At 48.7% G+C, this 18,300-nt stretch overlaps 1 protein-coding gene across 1 annotated transcript; it reads right to left on the bottom strand.

Moving 5' to 3' along the window:
- Positions 1-3,856: 3,856 nt before the first annotated feature.
- On the bottom strand, positions 3,857-12,358 carry Hdgf (heparin binding growth factor). Its single transcript, XM_051199513.1, has 6 exons — positions 11,974-12,358; positions 6,792-6,868; positions 6,510-6,648; positions 5,737-5,922; positions 5,258-5,481; positions 3,857-5,058 (listed from the first exon to the last, which is right to left on the bottom strand). The coding sequence occupies exons 1-6, from the start codon at positions 12,058-12,060 to the stop codon at positions 5,052-5,054; spliced, it is 720 nt and encodes a 239-aa protein (XP_051055470.1). The 5' UTR covers positions 12,061-12,358; the 3' UTR covers positions 3,857-5,051.
- Positions 12,359-18,300: the final 5,942 nt, after the last annotated feature.

The raw sequence follows: 18,300 nt of genomic DNA, 5'->3' as shown, positions 1-18,300 counted from the left end.
CGGGAATTGGAGGCGAAAGATTCGCAGGGTACTTTCCTTTAAATGCTCTGCGTGGAGGCCACTGGGAGTTGTAGTTCACAGAGAACATGGCTCCATTTTCTAGGTGGTTATAGTTTCCTATTCAAAGCAAAGGAATCCATTTCTAGCTGAGATTACAGCCATTATGTCCTGGCTCTTCTCTGTTTGAGGGACCAGGTCAGATTAAAAAACCGCCCCACATAATACTAGATGAGCTAATCATTCTATATAAAGTGGAGCATGCTGGGAGGTTTCCATCGTGCCCAACTCATTCCACCTGCCCTCCCACCATCAATGGACTGACAGGCATCCCTAACAAAGCCTAGCACTGAGACCAGATATCCTTGATCAACCCGTTCTTTGACCACTCACTCACCTGTTGGCCTTGATCAGATCAAGTATGCTTTCTTTCATTACTATGCGTCTGGTAGTGACTGAGAACACTTTGGATCGGCTCTTCCCTGTAAGCTGTCCAGTCTGTAATGTCAGGAACTTCGTTAGTGGAATGACCTTTATTCTTAGGATGTATGTAACTAGGAAAGTATTTCTGAAGCCATCAGCACCAGATGTTTTCCATTAACCTCAAATCTCCACCTCTGCGAAAGCACCCACTACTGTTTGAACATTCTAGGCGTTGAGACTTTCAAAGTACCGCCTAACCTATCCCCAAACCAGCCTCCCAGCAAGAAGGAATTGGAGTTCATCTTCTCAACTGTTGTTTTCCAGCATAGTGTCTCTCGTAGCCCAAACTCACCTCAAACTTGCTAGTTTCTGGCCTCCACTTCCCAGGTGCTGGGCTTCAGCATCAAGCCTGGTTTATGTTGTGCTCCAGGGCTTACAGCTTGCTGTTTCTTTGTTTTGTTTTTTTTAAGAGGAGTTTTGTGTGTGTGTGTGTGTGTGTGTGTGTGTGTGTGTGTGTGTGTGTGTGTGTATAGCTTTGTGGACCAGACTGGCCTGGAACTCAAAGAGATCCACCTGCCTCTGCCTCCCAAGTGCTGGGATTAAAAAGGTGTGCACCACCACCTCGGGCCATGCTCTGTGCCTTAACAGCTACATCCCTTACACCCCCCCCCACCAGGGTACTGTCTTCTAAAAACTTTTTTTTATTATTTTTCATGAGTATGTCCCTTAATAACAGCTCCCCCCACCCACCCCGGCCCGGAGACAGGGTTTGTCTGTGTAGCTCTGTCCTGGAACTTACTTTGTAGACCCAGGCTGGTTTTGAATTCAGAGATCCACCAGGCGTTCACCACCACAACCTGGCATGCCTCCATAATTTTAGTGTGCTGGTTGTGTCTGTGCAGACCAGACAGCAAAGGTATCAGGTGCCCTGAAACTGGAGTTAGGTAGTTGTGAGCTGCCTGATGTGAGTGCTGGAGTCCAAACCAGGATCCTCTGCAACTGCCAAGCCATCTGTAGCCCTTCAAGTGAACTTTGCAACTAAGTCTAAATTCTTGCCTATGAGCCTTGTCTTATTTACTGAGACAGTCTCACTATGTAGCCCTGGCTAATCTAGAACTATGTAGACCAGGCTGGCCTTAAGCTCAGAGATCCCTACATGTCCTCTAATGCTGGGGTTAAAGGTGTGCACCACTATGCCTGACTAAAACAGACATGTGGCTAGCAACCTAACTAGCATTAAGTGGTTAATTAATTGTCCCTAAATTTAGACTTGTTCTTGCAGGTTCAAGATTTTTCTAGAACCAGACCACGTCTTCCCAGCACTTTTGGAGACTAAGGCAAAAGGGTCATGAGTTTGAGACCAACAAACAGGGAGACCCTATTTCAAAAACAAAAACCAAGGATGGCTACATAGACTTGGAATCTCAGCACTTCAAAGACCCACTTAAGGTCATTGTCAGGTATAATCCTGGGTTACACGAGACTGTCCCAGACTTTCCATGACCATGTATGGAACCTCTGGTCTCATGTATACCCCAGGCTGGTCTAGAGCTTGCTGCATATCTGCAGATAACTTTAAAACAAATTTTACATATTTTTTTTTGTGTGGGGGGTTGCTTTTCGAGACAGGATCTCTGTGTAACAGCTCTGGCTGTCCTGGAACTCACTCTGTAGACCAGGCTGGTCTTGAACTCACAGAGATCTGTCTGCCTCTGCCTCCCAACTGTGTTGGGATTAAAGGTGTGGGCCACCAGACTTAAAGTGATTAAGTTTATTGGTCTGCTCTGATACCTGTACCTGTGTTTTTAGCAGAATCACTCTAGGGGTAGATATTAGAATGAATAGCTGCTTTTTAGAAGTACTTTGACCTTGAAGAATCCTTGTTTTTCTGAAGAGGGGCTTTGCAGCCATCCCATGACTTTGGTCACAAGATGCCTCAGGCACACCCGAGGCTCTTGCATTATTGTGTATTGCAAATGATACATAATAAAGGACTATCATGGGTGCATGTGACCCTCTTCTTCAGTAAGACATGCAAATTAGATTATGGACCTTGGTAAGATGAAATATTTTTGGAGTTCAATCATTCAGAAGAGGCTAGACCTTTCTGTTGCCACATAGGCCTGAAAATTTCATCTTGGGAGTGCCTCTTCATCAGACAGCTTAGTGGGTAATGGCATCTGCCTGCCTGAGATGATTACCTGGACCCCACATGGTGAAAGAGAAACTGATTCCTGCAAACTGTCTTTGGCCTTTATAAAAACATACAAAGTAAAATGTAATAAAAGTTTATGTGTATTTTGCCTCCATGTATTATATGCACATGTGTGCCTGTTACCCAGGTAGGTTAGAAAAAGATGTTGGATCCCTTGGAACTGAAGTCATAGATGGTTCTGGGCCAGTGTAGGTAGGTGCTGGCAACAGAATGCAGGTCCTCTGCAATAAAGTGCTCTTTAACTGTTAATCCAACTCTCCAATCATCATATAGTGTGGGTTTGTGTTCTTTTCTTACAAATTGTCTTTTAAAGACTTATTTAGTGGAATTAGGGATTTAACTCAGCAAAAGCCCTGGTTTCTTCAGTCCTCAGCTCTGAAAAAATAATCTTCGTCTGCATGAGTACAGGCCCCTAGGGTGGTCAGAGGACTTGTAGAAAATCAGTTCTCTGCTTCCACATTGCTATGGCAGGTGACAGATGACAGGTGAGTCTCCTGTGTCTACAGGCGGACACCCACCCAGCCGATCCTCCTGCCTCCATCTCCTGGTGATTATACGCACCTATCCATTACACCTACTTTTTTTTTGCCACGCTTTGGGACCAAATTCAGGACTTCTGATTTGTACATACTAGGCAATTATTCTAGCATCTGAGGTGTGTTAGGTTAGGGTTTCTTATGCAAGTTTTTTTTCTGTGTGTACACAGGGGTGTGTGTGGGGGGGATGCCGGGGTGTTGAGACACGGTCTTTTTGTACAACCCAGGCTGGTATTGAACTTGTGATCCTCCTGCCTTTCCTCTGCTGAGAATACAGATTTATGCTACCACACCTGGCTCAAAAATGTTAGACCAGTTATTGAAAAGGCTCAACAAGCAGTTGCTGCTCTTGCAGAGCACTTGGGTTTTGTTGCCAGAACCTATAACCATTCTTAACTCCAGTTCCAGAGGACCCAATGGCCTCTTGCAACTTCCTCAGGTACCAGGCTTTGCATGTGGTGCATGTATATAAATGTGGACAAAACACTCATAAATAAAATATACCTAAAAATTAAATAAAAATGTTTTAGACCTTCCCAAATGCTTGCAAGAGTAGAATAGATAGTGTGGGAATGGAGGCTGTGGTCCCTCCCTTCATCCGAGGAAGAGACCTAGAGGTCACTTGATTCCCTTTCCCTCTCTTCAGTTAACCCAGACACTCAAAAGAATTAGTCAGAATCCAGGATAGTAATCAACGGCTTTATTTTCCTAGAACTCAAATTGTCTATGGTTCTCAGAGCTACACTTCCAAAGCTACAGTCAGCAATTTTTCTTCAGAGCCCAAGGGAGGGATAGGAGTAAAAGAGAAGGAAGGGGGCAAAGAAACCCCAGAAGAGGCTGGGAGAGAGTACGTTTCCCTGTATTCAGTGGGCTACAAACTGGATGTGTGACAACGCCAGAGGACCAACTCTGGAAGGACATCAAAGCCCTAGCTCCAAAGAGTCATCACTTGAACAGAAGGGAGCCTCCCAGTGCACCTCGGAAACAGGTCAGTAGTGGGGGGCACACAAAGGCTTGGGGATTAACAGGTTGGTTTTTTTTTTTCTTTTTTTTTTGTAATTTTCTTTTATTAAAAACATTTCCTAAAAAAATGTGTCTTTTTCCTTTATGTCTGGGTGATATATCTGACTGGAGGCTGGCCTTGAGCATTGTGGGAAGAGGAAAGAAGGCAGCAGGGTCTCCCCACATTACCTCATCTCTGACCTGAGATCTAAAGAGAGACATTTACTCAATACAAACAGATAAGTCAATCCTTCAGATTATCCACTCTCTCCAGGTCCTTGGCCCTACCAACTTGGAAACTCCAAAAGTCTTAATGTTAAACTATAATTCCTTGAACCCTGAGGTCAGGAAAAAAATTTTCTCAAAATCACCAAGGATTTATGGATGGGAGCCTCTCTCCCACATAGTGTCTGTCCCCTTTTTCTTGAATTTAGGCAGATGGGAAAATATGGATGGGAGCAGGAGACAGACTCAGGAGATGCCACCCAGAAACCCACACCTAATTGTATATTTCATCATCCCACTCCTGCCCCAACCCAGCCCAAAGGTCTAGAATGCCTGCAGAAGGGCAGAGGTGTCAAGAGGTGGAAACAGGAGCCCAGACCCCAACACAAGCCCTAGGAGACAAGTCTAAGGAGATATAATGGCCCCAATCATCCCAGGGCACATTGCCCTGACTCAGGTCACAGGGTACAGGGACCTGGAGGTGAGGGCCAAGCCAATCTCCAAGGGTGGGCTTAAAAAGAAGAATGTGAGTGAAGGAGGAGAGTGGGTTGGGTGGGAAAAGGGTTCCCAGTTTGCAGGCCATGGCCAGTTTCCCCAGTAGCACCCAGACAGCAGCAGGAACGGGGCAGGGGCTCCTCTTGAAACATTGGTGGCTACAGGCTGCAGGGGAGGGTTGGAGGGAGAAGGGTTAATGGTGTGGCCTTGGCCTGGCCTGACCCCAGCCAGTGCAGGTCTTCAGGGAGAGCCCACCCAGCCTCCAGAAAGGCTGACTACTTCTGCAGGCCGGCCCTTGTCTGCATCCGCCTCCTCTCCAGAAGTGGCTGAGCCCTCCCAGCCCACTGCCAAGGGGCTCACTCACCTCTCATGATCTCTGACGCCCTCGGCTTCAGCCCCTTCCTTGGAAGCCTCCTCCTCTTCTTCCTCCTCCTCCTCCTCTGGAGGAGGTCCCTGGCCAGAGTCTGGCTCAGAAGGAGTACTGTTCTTCTCCATCTCTACTGGTAGGGGCCTCTCACCCTCCAAGGTAGCCATCTCCTTATCCTCTTCTTCATGGTCTCCCGACTCCTTGGGGCGTTTAGGGGAGTCCTAGGCAGATTATCAGAGGGCATCAACTGAGGCTAGAGACAGGAGGTCAATAGCTAACCTCCTTGTGTCTATACTCTTCCTCGGGGTCTCTTTCCAGGGTGATTCTCACTGCCCAGCTACCCTCTGCCACCCCAGAAGGCCTGTGCCCCACTCTCATTTGGATTCCCAGAAACTAGGGACCGGATGTATACCTCAGACCCAGGGCCCCAAGAGAGAGCCCACAGAAAATGTCGCATGGTACATCCTGGCAGTTACCTCCAACATGTCCCCTGCTCTCCTCTTCAGCATCCCCTTCTCACTCTTGTCCTTGGTTGGCTCATCGATGACCAGTTTCCCTTCCTCATCACTGCTACCCTCTGCATTGCCTTTCTTATCACCATCACCCTCAGGGACTTGACGCTCCAACTCAGGCTCTTCCACACAACTCTTTTTCTGAGAGGACTGTGGTGGAGACGTCAGAGGCTGAGTGGCACCAGAGATTAGTCCCTCCCCAACCACCCCCTTAGACACTCACTCCTTCTTTTGCCCACCTCTCCCCCACCCCCACCCAGGTGCCCAGTCTCACAAGTGATTTGAGACCCACCTCTGTTGGATTAGCCCTGGGGTTAACCCACAGGCCGGGCAGGCAGGGCTCTGTGCAGGAGGGGGGAGGGCTGGAGCAGGAGGCAAAACCTCGGGTCAACTTCTCCCAAAGGGATCTGGGACCCATTCCCCACAACCCCCGCTCCCCCCGCCCTCCCGCCTTGTCCTGCCCGGCTCACAAGAACCTCCTTTTGGAAGGCTATGTCCTCTTAATGATGGGCCCAACAAAGGCTTACCCCACTTACCGCCTCCATCCTATTCTTGCCCTCAAAGTCACTGACTAGAAGTCACCCCACACCCCCTAGGTCCCTCTTGCAAGAAGTTCCATCTCTACCACCCCAAAGACTCAGAGATTCTGAAGGCTAAGCATTGCCTGTGGCCAAGGCTCCTGGAGCCTGCAATATACCTGGCTTTCTAGGGCTTTGAGGGGGCAACTAACTGCTTACCTGGTAGCCAGAGGCCTTGACTGTAGGGTTGTTCTCGATCTCCCATAGCCCCTCGCTGAACCCTTTCCTCTTGTTGGGCTTGCCAAACTTCTCCTTGGATTCCTCGTAAGGGAAGAGGTCTTTGGGGCCCAGGAATGCCCTGATGAGAGATGGGAGACTGTGCTCTCAAGCCCCAAGCTGCCCCCCAAGGTAAACACCAAACACGGACAGATAGTGTTACCCCGCTTTCCCCACAATGGGGGTCCCAGTGTCCCACCCGCACCCCGCAAGCCCTTCACTCACGTCTCGTGGGTTCCAAAAAAAAAGACTTGATATTTATTGGCTGTTGATTTCACTGCAGCCTCAGGCATCTCATCAATCTGAGGCAAGAAAGGAGAGAAAATATGAGCTTGAGTCCCAAGGCCACCATTCTGGGGCAAGGTGACATTTGCAATAAACCCAGGCAGAACAAGACTCAAGAGATTACCCAATTTGCAAAACATTCTTAGCAGTACAACTGGTTCAAATTAAATTATAGACAGGAAGGCCTGACAAACCCAGGACTACTTCCCTCCCCTTCACCGGAGAAGGTCTTCTCCAGTGTCCAATCCTGACTAAAGTGCTATCACCTCTGCCACTCCCAGACCAATACTGTCACTTCTTTGTATCTTGAGACTGGGCTGCAAAGCAAGGCACTGTCTGTCCAACTCCAGATCCTCCTGCCTCAGCCTCTTAATGTGCCAACATACTCATCTCTGATAACAAAATGTCAAAGCATCAACTCTGCCCATGCTTTCTGTCACGATCATGGCCTGCTTCTTCAATGTGACAGTCAGAACCCCCCCCAAACACACACACATACACACAGGGTTTCTCACTGTAGCTCTGCCTGTCCTGGAACTCACTCGGCAGACCAGGCTGCCCTTGAAATGGCAGCTAAAATAAGTCTGAAAAATTTGAAAGCCACTACAATAAGTCATTTTTTTTTTTTACAGACGGGGAGACCGAGTCCAGAAAACATGGCACAATATAAAAAGGGCCAGATTTCAAGTCTAATCTTCCTTTTTTGTTGTTTTTTTTTTTTTTCCCTCTGAGACAGTGTTTGTGTAGCCTTGGCCTTGAACTCAGAGATCTGACTGCCTCTGCCTCCAGAGTGCTGGAATTAAAGGTCAGCACCACCACCATCCAGCTCTAACTTTCTTAAATAAATAAATAAATAAATTTTAAAGTTTATGTAACAACATTCTCTGAATGTTATTTCTGTGTACTTCAGGAATGCTTGAGGAAGCCAGAAGAGGATGTCAGACACCCTGGGGCTGGAATACAGCCATGTAAATGCTGGGAATAGAATACAGGGTCCTATGGAACAGAGGCCAGCACTCTTAACCACTGAGAGAGACATCTTTTCAATATAGACCCAATTTCTTGAGGCGACCCCTTGCCCTATGAGCCAGTAGGAATTCTGCAGTAAAGGCTGAGGTCTAAGGTCAAGTTCGAAATAAATGGAGAACAGCTAGCCAGCCAAACTCGGATTAAGTCCGGGAAGTCCAGGCCAGGCAAGCTGTTAGAGCACGGACTACAACTCCCAGCAATCCTTGCAACAGCCCGAGCCGCCCGCCTCCTCCCGTAGGCCAGGTGGCCATGTTGACTGGGGTTTCAGACCCAAACCTAAGACACAGACCAAGCAGTGGTTAGAGGAAGAGGGTGCAACTGGGAGCACTGGGGAGACAGGGAGGCTGAATGACTAGAATGAGCCCAGTGAGCATGACTCGGAAGGGTAATCTTGCCCCAGATTTGGAAGTCTTCAGGCTTCTGGGCCCCTCCCCCTCGCCCCGTGGCCTCTGAGGACTTTGGTCCAGCCCCTCCCCCTAGGAAGGCACAACTCAAACTAGGCCCAGCCCAACAATCAGGAGATGCTGGGGTGTGGGAACCCGGTAGAAAGGCACGCAGTTCCCCCACAACCGTGATCCCCATCACTATGACAACTCAGCCCCGCCCCCCGGGGCCACTCAGCAACCAGGAATGTGACCACCCCTCCCCCAAGGCCTTCCATCCAGGATTGTGGAGGAAGGGACACTAAACACACACCCCGCCTCCCAGCCTGTAATCAGGCACGCAGCTCTAGGGCTGAACGTGAAACCAAGCTAGGTCTGGAAAGCAAGGGGTGGGGGATGCTCTAAGGGGTGGGGACGGGAAGACCTGGACAGGATACCTGGCCCCCACCATCTTCTCAGAGGTGTTAGCAAAAAAAAAAAAAAAAAAAAAAAAGATGAAGAGGGCCTCCAGGGTTTAAGAAATCCCAGGAGACAGGCAACGGATGACGATAGCAAAGGCTCTCTCATAGGCCTGACACCTATGCCCGGAAAGGGGGGAGGGGGCCCAAGCTGGAGTGCTGGAGGAGTGCCCACACCCAAGCTTTCAGTCTGGTAACACGTGTAATGAAAGGGAAGAGAGGAGACTCCAAAAGAAAGGGGTGCAGGAGCACATACTGAGACAACTGGCCACCCAGCTTCCCATGGAGAGCAAACTACAGGCAGAGTCCAACTCGTGTGGCAGGGGACCCAGGAGGCCTCTAGCTGCCCAGTCCCAGAAACCAGACTGGATGGAATGAAACATAACAACTCCATCAGTCTTGCCAACTTCCTGCTACATAAAGGTTGGGTGTGGAGGAATGAGAGGCCCATTCCCCAACAACCCTAACCATTTTATGTAGGTGCAGCAGGCAGGTTGGGGGATGGAGTGCTTTCTGCTCAACAGCACCTCCCCCAACAAAAGAGGAGAAATCACTTCTGTGGCAGCGCCCCCAACCCCTGCAGCTATAAAGGAACTTTCTTTCCTGGAACTTGGATGTGATGGGTGGTTCTTCCACGGTGAGTAAGGTAAACTAAGTCTCAAAGAAATCTGTCCTGAAACTGTCTCCTAGGTGGTGTCTTTATAGCCACACTGACTAAACTTAGTGAGTTAAAGGACAGTTGAGTCATGGTGGGACCAAACTCTATAAACTTCAACTGGAAGGCAATTCTGAAACTTCCTAACCATCCTGGCCCACTCCTCTGCATTTGCCTGCCTCCATCAGACAGGTCCTAAACACCAGAAATCCCATCCTGCCCAGGCCAGAGGCCTTCGAAGCCATTTGAGCCTTTAGAGGAGCAGGAGAACTGAACACCATGCCCACAGCACTCAAGAGCCCAAGCAAGGCATTTAGGAAATCTAAGAGCATACTAGTTGACCACCACACCCAAGGCCTGGCTGACTTAACCTAGGGGAACCAGAATGCCCAGGACAGCAGGAACCTCAGACAAATGGGCTGGGAAGTTAAGTGTGGCAAAGCCAAAGGAAAAAAGAAGGGAGAAGTTCAGGAACTTCTCCAGGATTGAGAGAGGAAACCCCCCTCTCCCCCAGGTCCTCCAGGAAGTTAGGCAGAAGGTAAAAGATGGGGTCATAACACATTCTTCAGTCAGGTCCTGCTACCATGTGGGCCTGTGCCTTCAATCTCAAACTCTGGGCCCTTTTTGAGTCTTTCCCCAGTCACCAAGTCCCTCAGAAGCAGCAATGAGGTAAGCAAGGTACAAGTGGTGGCCTGCACCATGGCTTAGGACTCCGGTTACACCCTGGAGCAGTCAGCCATCAGGCTTCAGGCTTCCTCCCCCTCCAATTCAGGAAGAGCTAACACAGGTTCCAAAGAGTTGGGGGTGGGGCGACAACGACTCAGTTTTGTCTTTTTGGGAGCCATGGGGAATGCCTGAAAGGTGATAGCCCTGGGTGTAGCCCTCCCCTTTAAGTGACAGGACGCCCATATCTATCTTTGAGACCTATTCACAATTGTTATCTCAAAGGTCCAGGCCTCCATAGAGGAAGAAATTGCCTCTGCCCTACTCTGCTGTCCTGGAAGCTCATAGTGAAATGGAACTGATGGTACCCCTGCTCCAAGGGGTCATCAGAAACCGAGGGGCTTTCTCACAGGGCAATGAGGCCTCAGGGAACAAGGCATAGCAGACAATCCCTAAATCCACATTTCATTGTATTTCTCCTTCCTCAGGCATAGTTTACCAGCAAGGAGGAAGAGACAGGGACCTGGGTTCAGTTCTCACCCTGTCCATCAGTGCTTAGCACCTGAGGCAAGAAGCCAATGGATCAGAGGGTGCAGGGTAAAGTACATTGAGTGTTCACATGGGGCACACACAGCCTAACTTCAGTCAGGCCCTTCTAAGGCTCTGGAAAGTCTCAGTCTCTCTCTCTCTGCATTTCACTCCCAAGCCAGAGGCCAGGCCTTATCCAACCCATTTAAAGTTTCAGAGAGCAAGGAGCTCAAGCAAGTGGGACTGGAAACACTCCTTGGGAGGGGGAGGGAGTCTGGAGGGCCACTTGGGTTTTCTCAATGATCAATTGGCTGTATCCCTTGAATAGGGATGGAGCATGGAGGAACTTCCCAGGCTCAGAGCAGTACTGAGTCAGATGAACAGTCAGCCATACTGGAAAAGCCAAAGCCTCAAGGCAACACTGCTTGGGAGCCCTCCGCCAGGCCTTTTGCCCTAGGATTTCAGTTCACACTAGTCCAACACCCTAAGGGGCTGAGTCACGCTCTCACCCAGTACCAAGGGCCCCTTCTCCACTCACTTTGAAAAGTTGCCAGAAGCACCCACACACTCACTTAACCTTTTCCTTGGAGGAAAGGTGATAAACACATCAGGCTTTCGGCCCCACCCTCCCACCTGGCCAGGTGCTGGAATGGGGAAGGCCCTTCTGTTGGCGGGCAGAAACAACCACATGGCTGATACGGGCCTCTTGGCTCGAGAAGCTCATTGGTGAGAATCGGAGGCAGCTCGGTCTCCCCACAAATACCCCACCTCACCAATGCGTTCAGTACTGGACTTCCCAGGCACACAGGCCCCTGCTCCCTACAGTTCCAAGTCTGAGCTGGTGGCATATGGAGGGATGTTCTCGTAGAACTGAGGGCTAATGGGTTGTGGCAGAGCTACCCAGCCAGGAAGGTCATTTCTTAAGTCTCCCCCAATCACTCCGCGACCCTCCCAACTCCAGACTTCCTACAAAATGCTCTAAGAAAGTTTGCTAGACGCCAGCTCTACCTCCACTTAACCCTCTGTGGACTGGGACACTTCGCAACCGTCTGCCCAGCCAGGGGAATCTGAGCTGGAAGCAACTATCAATGGAGACTCGGAGGCTCAAACGGGGCTCCCCGAAGGGGTTGGGAGTCGAGGCACAAGCAGCGGCACGCCACCGGGCCGCTCCCCGACCGTGCGCCCAAAGCCTCGGCCAGTAGGAGGAAGGCTGCGGGCGGACTGAGCACGCGGCGCCGCCCGCCAGGTGCCGGGCCCCGCCGCCTCTGTTATGTAAGCGGTGGTGGGCTCTCACCAGGGCGAGCAGGCCCGGTGCCCCTGCCCCTCCACCCGCTCTGCGCAAGGCGACCGTGCCCTCCCGAGCGTTATGCAACCACACCAGGGCCCGCGATGGCCCCACTGCTCACCCGAGCCGGCCAGTGTGGGTATCCCTTCATCTTCGCGAACACCAGGTCCCCGCATTTGTACTCCTTCTGCCGGTTGGATCGCGACATGGCGGGGCCGCGGGCGCCCCGGGCTCCGCGCCGAGCCGGGAAGCGCGAGCCCAAGTTTGCGCGTGCGGCGGTTGTGGCGCCGCTGCGCTCCGGCCCTCGCGCGGCCCCCGCCTCGATGGTGGCCCCCGGCGCGAGCTCCGGAGCAGCCACGGCGTCTGCGCCCGCGCGCCGCTCGGACGGGGCGGGCGCGGTGGGCAACGCTCGGCTCGGGGCGCGCTCGTGCGGTTGTTTGTGTTTGAAATTCAATTGCTCCCTCCTCAACGCGAGGCCGCTTCCTCCACCCCCCGCGGCCCACTCCTCCCCTCGCGCTCCCGCCCGCGGCGGTTCGATGCGCTCAGCCCCTCGTCGCCTGCTGCCTGTCCGGGCCTGGCGCCCAACCTGGAAGCGGCAGGCGGAGCGCAGCAGCACAGGCCTGAGCAGTGGAGCGCCGAGCTCGCCGGGCGGGCTTTGTGTGCGGGCGGGTGCTGAGTGCCAGCCGGCGAGGAGCGGGCGCCTGCTGGACCAGCTGCACGTGCCCCTCCCCTGGGCTCCGCGGGGCGCTTCCAGCAGGGGCCAAGCGAGGCCTACTGTGGCCGTGGTGGCGCAGTGTCCCCCTAACCTGTTCCGTGTCCCAAGCCACGCTCTGCGCCTTGTCTTTTAGCTAGTTAGATGGATAAGGCGAGAGGTGTGGAAACCACATAGCGGTGTAGGGTCTATCCTGGGCTTACACGTGCTTCTGTTGGCCGGGTGGGGTGTGTGTGTGTGTGTGTGTGTGTGTGTGTGTGTGTGTGTGTGTGTGTGTGTGTGGTGTAGGGTCCATCCTGGGCTTACACGTGCTTCTGTTGGCCGTGTGTGTGTGTGTGTGTGTGTGTGTGTGTGTGTGTGGTGTAGGGTCCATCCTGGGCTTACACGTGCTTCTGTTGGCCGGGTGGGGTGTGTGTGTGTGTGTGTGTGTGTTCCAAACCTACTAGGTGGGGTGTGTGTTCCAAACCTACTAGGTACTAGGTCAGCTTACCTCTGTGTGTGTGTGTGTTCCAAACCTACTAGGTACTAGGTCAGCCTACGTGTGTGTGTGTGTGTGTGTGTGTGTGTGTGTGTTCCAAACCTACTAGGTCAGCCTACAGAGGAGAGAATCGAAATTGACAGTCCCATGGTGCACAAGAGGTTGGCTATTTTGGGAGTGCAGTAAATGCTAATAATCTATGCTGCTGGCTAGTAAATGATCTGGACATTACACGAGCTTGTTGGTTGTTTTTTCACTATATGGCCTTTTTTGGGGGCTCACCAACCAGCTCCCAAATAAACACACATGGAGATTTTTTCTTACTTAAAATGTCTGGCCTTAGGTTGGCATATTTCTAGCCAGCTTTCCTTAAATTATCCCATCTACCATTTGCCACTGGGCTTTTTCCTTTTCCTAATCTTACTTTCACTCTTACTCCATGGGTACCTGGCCCCTAGCGGCCTCTGTTTTTGCTTCTCCCTCTTCTATTTATTCTCTCTGCCGGCCATCCATCCCTTCCTGCCTTGCTACTAGTCTTTCAGCTCTTTATTAGACCAATCAGTTGATTTTAACAGGCAAAGTAACACAGCTTCACAGAGTTAAACAAATGCAACAAAGAAGAATGCAACATATCTTTGCATCATTAAAAATGTTTTCACAGCATAAACAAATGTAAACATACATCTTAAAATAGTAATCTACAACATCGGCTAACCTCACCCAAATGAGGAGGTCCTAAAGGGTAAATACAGTAGAAAACTACTAAATTCAGTGTGGAGATTTATAATTCTGGTAATCTGAGAGGGCTTTGACAAGGCAGTGTCTTTGAGATACTGTCCTGGGTTATATATTGGGGTGGGGAGTGCTCCAGATAAGGTTTCTCCATGTAGTCCTGGCTGTCCTAGAACTCACACTGTAGACCAGGCTGGCCTAGAATTTATATCCACCTGTCTCTGCCTCCCAAATGCTGGGATTAAAGGCGTGCACCACCACCGCCCTGCCTTGGTTATCTTCTTAGATTATGATGGGACCAAAACTTGCCCTCACACCTCAACCTAAACAAGATTTTTGTTGTAATTACATTTCTATTTGTGGAATGGGTTCTTTGTTTTTATTTATCTGATTTTGGTTTTTTGAGGCAGTATTACTATGTAGCCCTGGCTTGCCTGGAACTCACAGATCAGCTTGCCTCTGCTTCTTAGGTGCTGAAATTGAAGCTATTTTAAGTTTTTATTGTATTGTGAGTGTACAGAAGAGAGTTTCAGATCCACTGGAGCTGCAGGTTATTGTGAGCCCATTAACATGGGTGCTGGGAACGGCTTTCATCTCCTGGAAGAGCTGCACGTGTTCTTAACCACTGAGCCACCTCTCCTGCCCTAATCACAACTTCGTAAACAAGATTCCTGTATCAGGCTTTGTCTTTTGGGCCACCCCAACCAGCTCCCAAATCATAACACAGACTTACTAGTTTTGAATTCTTGGCCCAGCTTAGGCATGTTTCTGGCTAGCTCTTTTAACTTAAATTAACTTGTTTCTCTTTACCTACCTTTTGCCTCATGGCTTTTTACCTTTTCTTTCTTGCTTACTGTCATTATGTGTGGCTGGCTTGTAGCTACATGGCTTCTTACCCTGGGCAGGTGTTCTTCTCCTCTATTTATTCTCTCTGCCTAGCTATTGGCTGCTCGGCTCTTTATTAAACCAATCAGGTTCCTTAGGCAGGCAAAGTGAAACAAATGCAACACATCTTTTCACAATTAAACACACATCTTTACATTGTTAAACAAATGCGTCAGAAACAAAAGTAACACACCTTTACATATTCCACCGCATAAACAAATGTAACACATCTTTGCCTAGTTACAATAATATTTCACAACAGTTTCCTTCCTGTTCTACTAGTATGGAATTTCACATGTTTTTAAAACTTTTCAAATCATGCACCTTCCAATTTAGTTAAAACTCAGGGTCCTGACCTTTTCTCCACTTTGTTGAAGGGTGTCAATAAGACTTCTAAATTCTTGCTGGGGTTGAGAATAGAGCTCAGTGACAGAACGGGAAAGAAATCTTGGGCTTAATACCCAGCACCACACATTAACAACAAAGAAAAAATTGTCGTGACACCAGCCCCCTTGGCCTCTTCCTCAACCACCTATGCAGATAGCATGCCACAAAGCAGTGTTCCTTTTGTCACAGTAACCTTCCCTGCTTTGGTTGCAATTTAATATCCAAGTTCTTAGATCAACTCCCCCAGCTGTCCTACCCTAAGCCTCAGAGGCTCAGTTACAACATAAGCAGAGCCTGGACCCTTGGGGGTTCAGGCTTCCTGTTGTTCTTTGAGACCGTGAATTTGTCAGGTTTGGGATAGGCGTGTGTTTCGTGTGTTTCTAACAAGCTCTAATCCAGAGCTGCAATGCATAATGCCATAATTGGAGCAGTTAGGCCCTGAGACAGGGTGTCTGACCTTTTGGTTTCTCTGGCCTTCAGTTAAGACCTCGTCTATAAATAAACAAACCTGTGACAAAGACCATCACAGGTTGGAAAAAAGTCCTCACATAGTAATTCTAACTGTACAGGTCTTGTTCATAGTCTCCTTAAAGTGTCATGTCCCGAGTTTATGATCACTAATGAAAACGAACATGTCCAAGTAATAAAACTTCACTGATTCGTGTTTTTCCGTTTTGTTTTTAGTATAAAAGTAAAAGAGGGCTGGGGATATAGTCCAGTTGGTAGAGTGGAATGGTATAGAATACCATGGTAGAGGCCAGAGGAGCAGAAGTTCCAGGCCATCCTCAAAGACATAGCAAGTTTGAGGCCAGCCTGAGAGGCATGAGATCATGACTTACAGAAGAATAAAAGGGGGCTGGTAAAAATGGGTCCAGCAATCAAAAGCTTATTTTGCTCTTGCAGAGGTCTGGAGTCCAGTTCTCAGTACCTGTGCATATATTTAACCACACATATTTAAAAAAAAATCCTAAAACAGGACTGGATAGATGGCTGCTTTTCCAGAGAACCTGAGTTCAATTCTCAGCACCCATATGGCAGCTCACAAGTCTGTAACTCCAGTTCCAGGGGATTTGACACCTTCACATAGACATACACACAGGCAAAACACCAATGCATGTAAAATAAAAATAAGTGAAATTTTAAAATCCTAAAAACAGAACTCGACAGTGGTGGTGCACGCCTTTAATCCCGGCACTCAGGAGGCAGAAGCAGACAGTTCTTTGTGAGTTCGAGGCCAGCCAGAGTGAGTTCTAAGACAGGCTCCAAAGCTACAGAGAAACCCTGTCTCGAAAAACAAACAAAAAGTATGGAATAAAATCCTAATAACAAAACAAAAATGCATGAGAAAAGATGGCAATATAAACCAGGGAAATGTTTGAGTTTTGGGAAATGAATGCATGAACGTCTGCTTCAGTGCAAGAAGTTACACTTCTCAGTGAGTCCTCAGGGTGTCTGTAAGGAGACAGCCCCAATAAAAGTCTGATAAAGGGCTGGAGAGATGGCTAGGTGGTTAAGAGTATTGTCTGCTCTTCCAGAGGTTCTGAGTTCAATTCCCAACACCCACATGACAGTTCATGACCATCTGTAACTCTAGTTCCAGGGAATCTGACACCCTTCTAGACTCCTAGGCTACTATATATATGTGGTGCATAGACAAAACACTCATACACATTAAAAACAAACAAACAAAAACCTTAGCCACATGATGTTGGTATATGATTGGTCCAGAAATCTTAAAATATGTTTTCAAATTAATGTGTCAAGTAAAAAATCAAGGCTAGAGGCTGGAGAGATGACTTAGAGGTTAAGAGCACTGACTGCTCTTCCAGAGGACCTGGGTTCAATCCCAGCATCCATGTGGCAGTTCATAACTAACTGTCTGTAACTACAGTTTCTGATACTCTTACACAGGCAAAGACACACAGGCAAAACACATGAAAAATAAATGAATAAATATTTTAAAAAGCAAGGCTATATCTTTGCTATTCACAGTACTGTGCTTAGACATACCTAACGTTATTTGACTTAATATAAGCTTGCCAGTTTCATTAGGAGACTGTTAATTTTTTTGTTGTTGTTGTTTTGAGACAGGGTTGTTGTGTGTAGCTTTGAAGCCTGTCCTGAAACTTGCTCTGTAGACAATGCTGGTCTTGAACTCACAGAGATCCACTTGCCTCTGCCTCTCCAGTGCTGGGATTAAAGGTATGAACCACCTCTGCCCAGCCCACATCTAGCATTTTAATGTGGGTTTTGGGGTTTGATCTCAGGTCCTCATGCTTGTAAAGCACATAACCACATACAGCCAGCTTGGTCTACAGATCAAATTCCAGGACAGGCTCCAAGCTACACAGAGAAAAACCCTGTCTCACAAACAAAACAAAACAACGAAAAAGCTGTGGTGGTAGCCTATGTTTGTAATCCCAAGGCTAGGAAGGCAGAGACAGGCAGATCCCTGGGGCACACTGTCCAGTTGGTCTAAAGTACTTTGCAAGTTCTAAGCCAGTGAGAAATCTGCCCTCAAGGAAGATGGATGGTATTTCTGAAAATGATACCCCAAGTTCCATCTGAACTGTACTTTATGCACACACATGTACAGGCACCTGAACAGGCACATAGACAGATTAAAAAAAAACAATGCTTATTTGTCTTCTAAATGACATTACATGCCTAATGTTGCTATGGTAGAGTAAACAGTATCGATTATCCCTGACTCACCGAGTCCCCACGAGCACTAGTACTGCCTGATGGAGCCTGTTCAACCTTCTGCACTTTGAACATGGTAGGCAAGTCCTCTGCCATCTGAGTTATAGACATGTGATGCTCACCAATGCCATGTCATGTGTATTCTTCTGTCATGTGTATTCTTCTGTGGTAACCTTGCTACTTAATTTTCAAGGAGATACGAAGATGTATGAATATTTCTTTTGTACATTTTTTCTTGTTGTCTCTTTGTTTTGTTTTTGTTTTTTTGAGACGAGGTTTCTCTGTGTAGCTCTGGCTGTCCTGGAACTTGTCCTGTAGACCAGGCTGTCCTTGAACTCTCTCTCTCTCTCTCTCTCTCTCTCTCTCTCTCTCTTAAGATTTATTTATTATGTATACAGTGTTCTGCTTGCATGCAAGCCTGCATGCCAGAAGAGGGCACCAGATCTCATTATAGATGATTGTGAGCCACCATGTGGTTGCTGGGAATTGAACTCAGGACCTCTGGAGAAACAGTCAGTGCTCTTAACCTCTGAGCCATCTGTCCAACCCTG

The sequence above is a fragment of the Phodopus roborovskii genome, unplaced genomic scaffold (assembly GCF_943737965.1).
Source record: "Phodopus roborovskii unplaced genomic scaffold, PHOROB, whole genome shotgun sequence".
Taxonomy (NCBI): domain Eukaryota; kingdom Metazoa; phylum Chordata; class Mammalia; order Rodentia; family Cricetidae; genus Phodopus; species Phodopus roborovskii.
The sequence above is the reverse complement of the archived record's forward strand: the minus strand, read 5'-3'. Positions and strand labels throughout refer to the sequence as shown.

What these genes read in the sequence shown, in the direction of transcription:
- Hdgf (XM_051199513.1), bottom strand. Translation starts at nt 12,060, where the DNA reads ATGTCGCGATCCAACCGGCAGAAGGAGTACAAATGCGGGGACCTGGTG. An exon ending in ACCCACACTGGCCGGCTCGG is followed by an intron (nt 6,869 to 11,973) that starts GTGAGCAGTGGG and finishes TTCTTGCCTCAG; the next exon opens with ATTGATGAGATGCCTGAGGC. An exon ending in TTTTTTGGAACCCACGAGAC is followed by an intron (nt 6,649 to 6,791) that starts GTGAGTGAAGGG and finishes ATCTCTCATCAG; the next exon opens with GGCATTCCTGGGCCCCAAAG.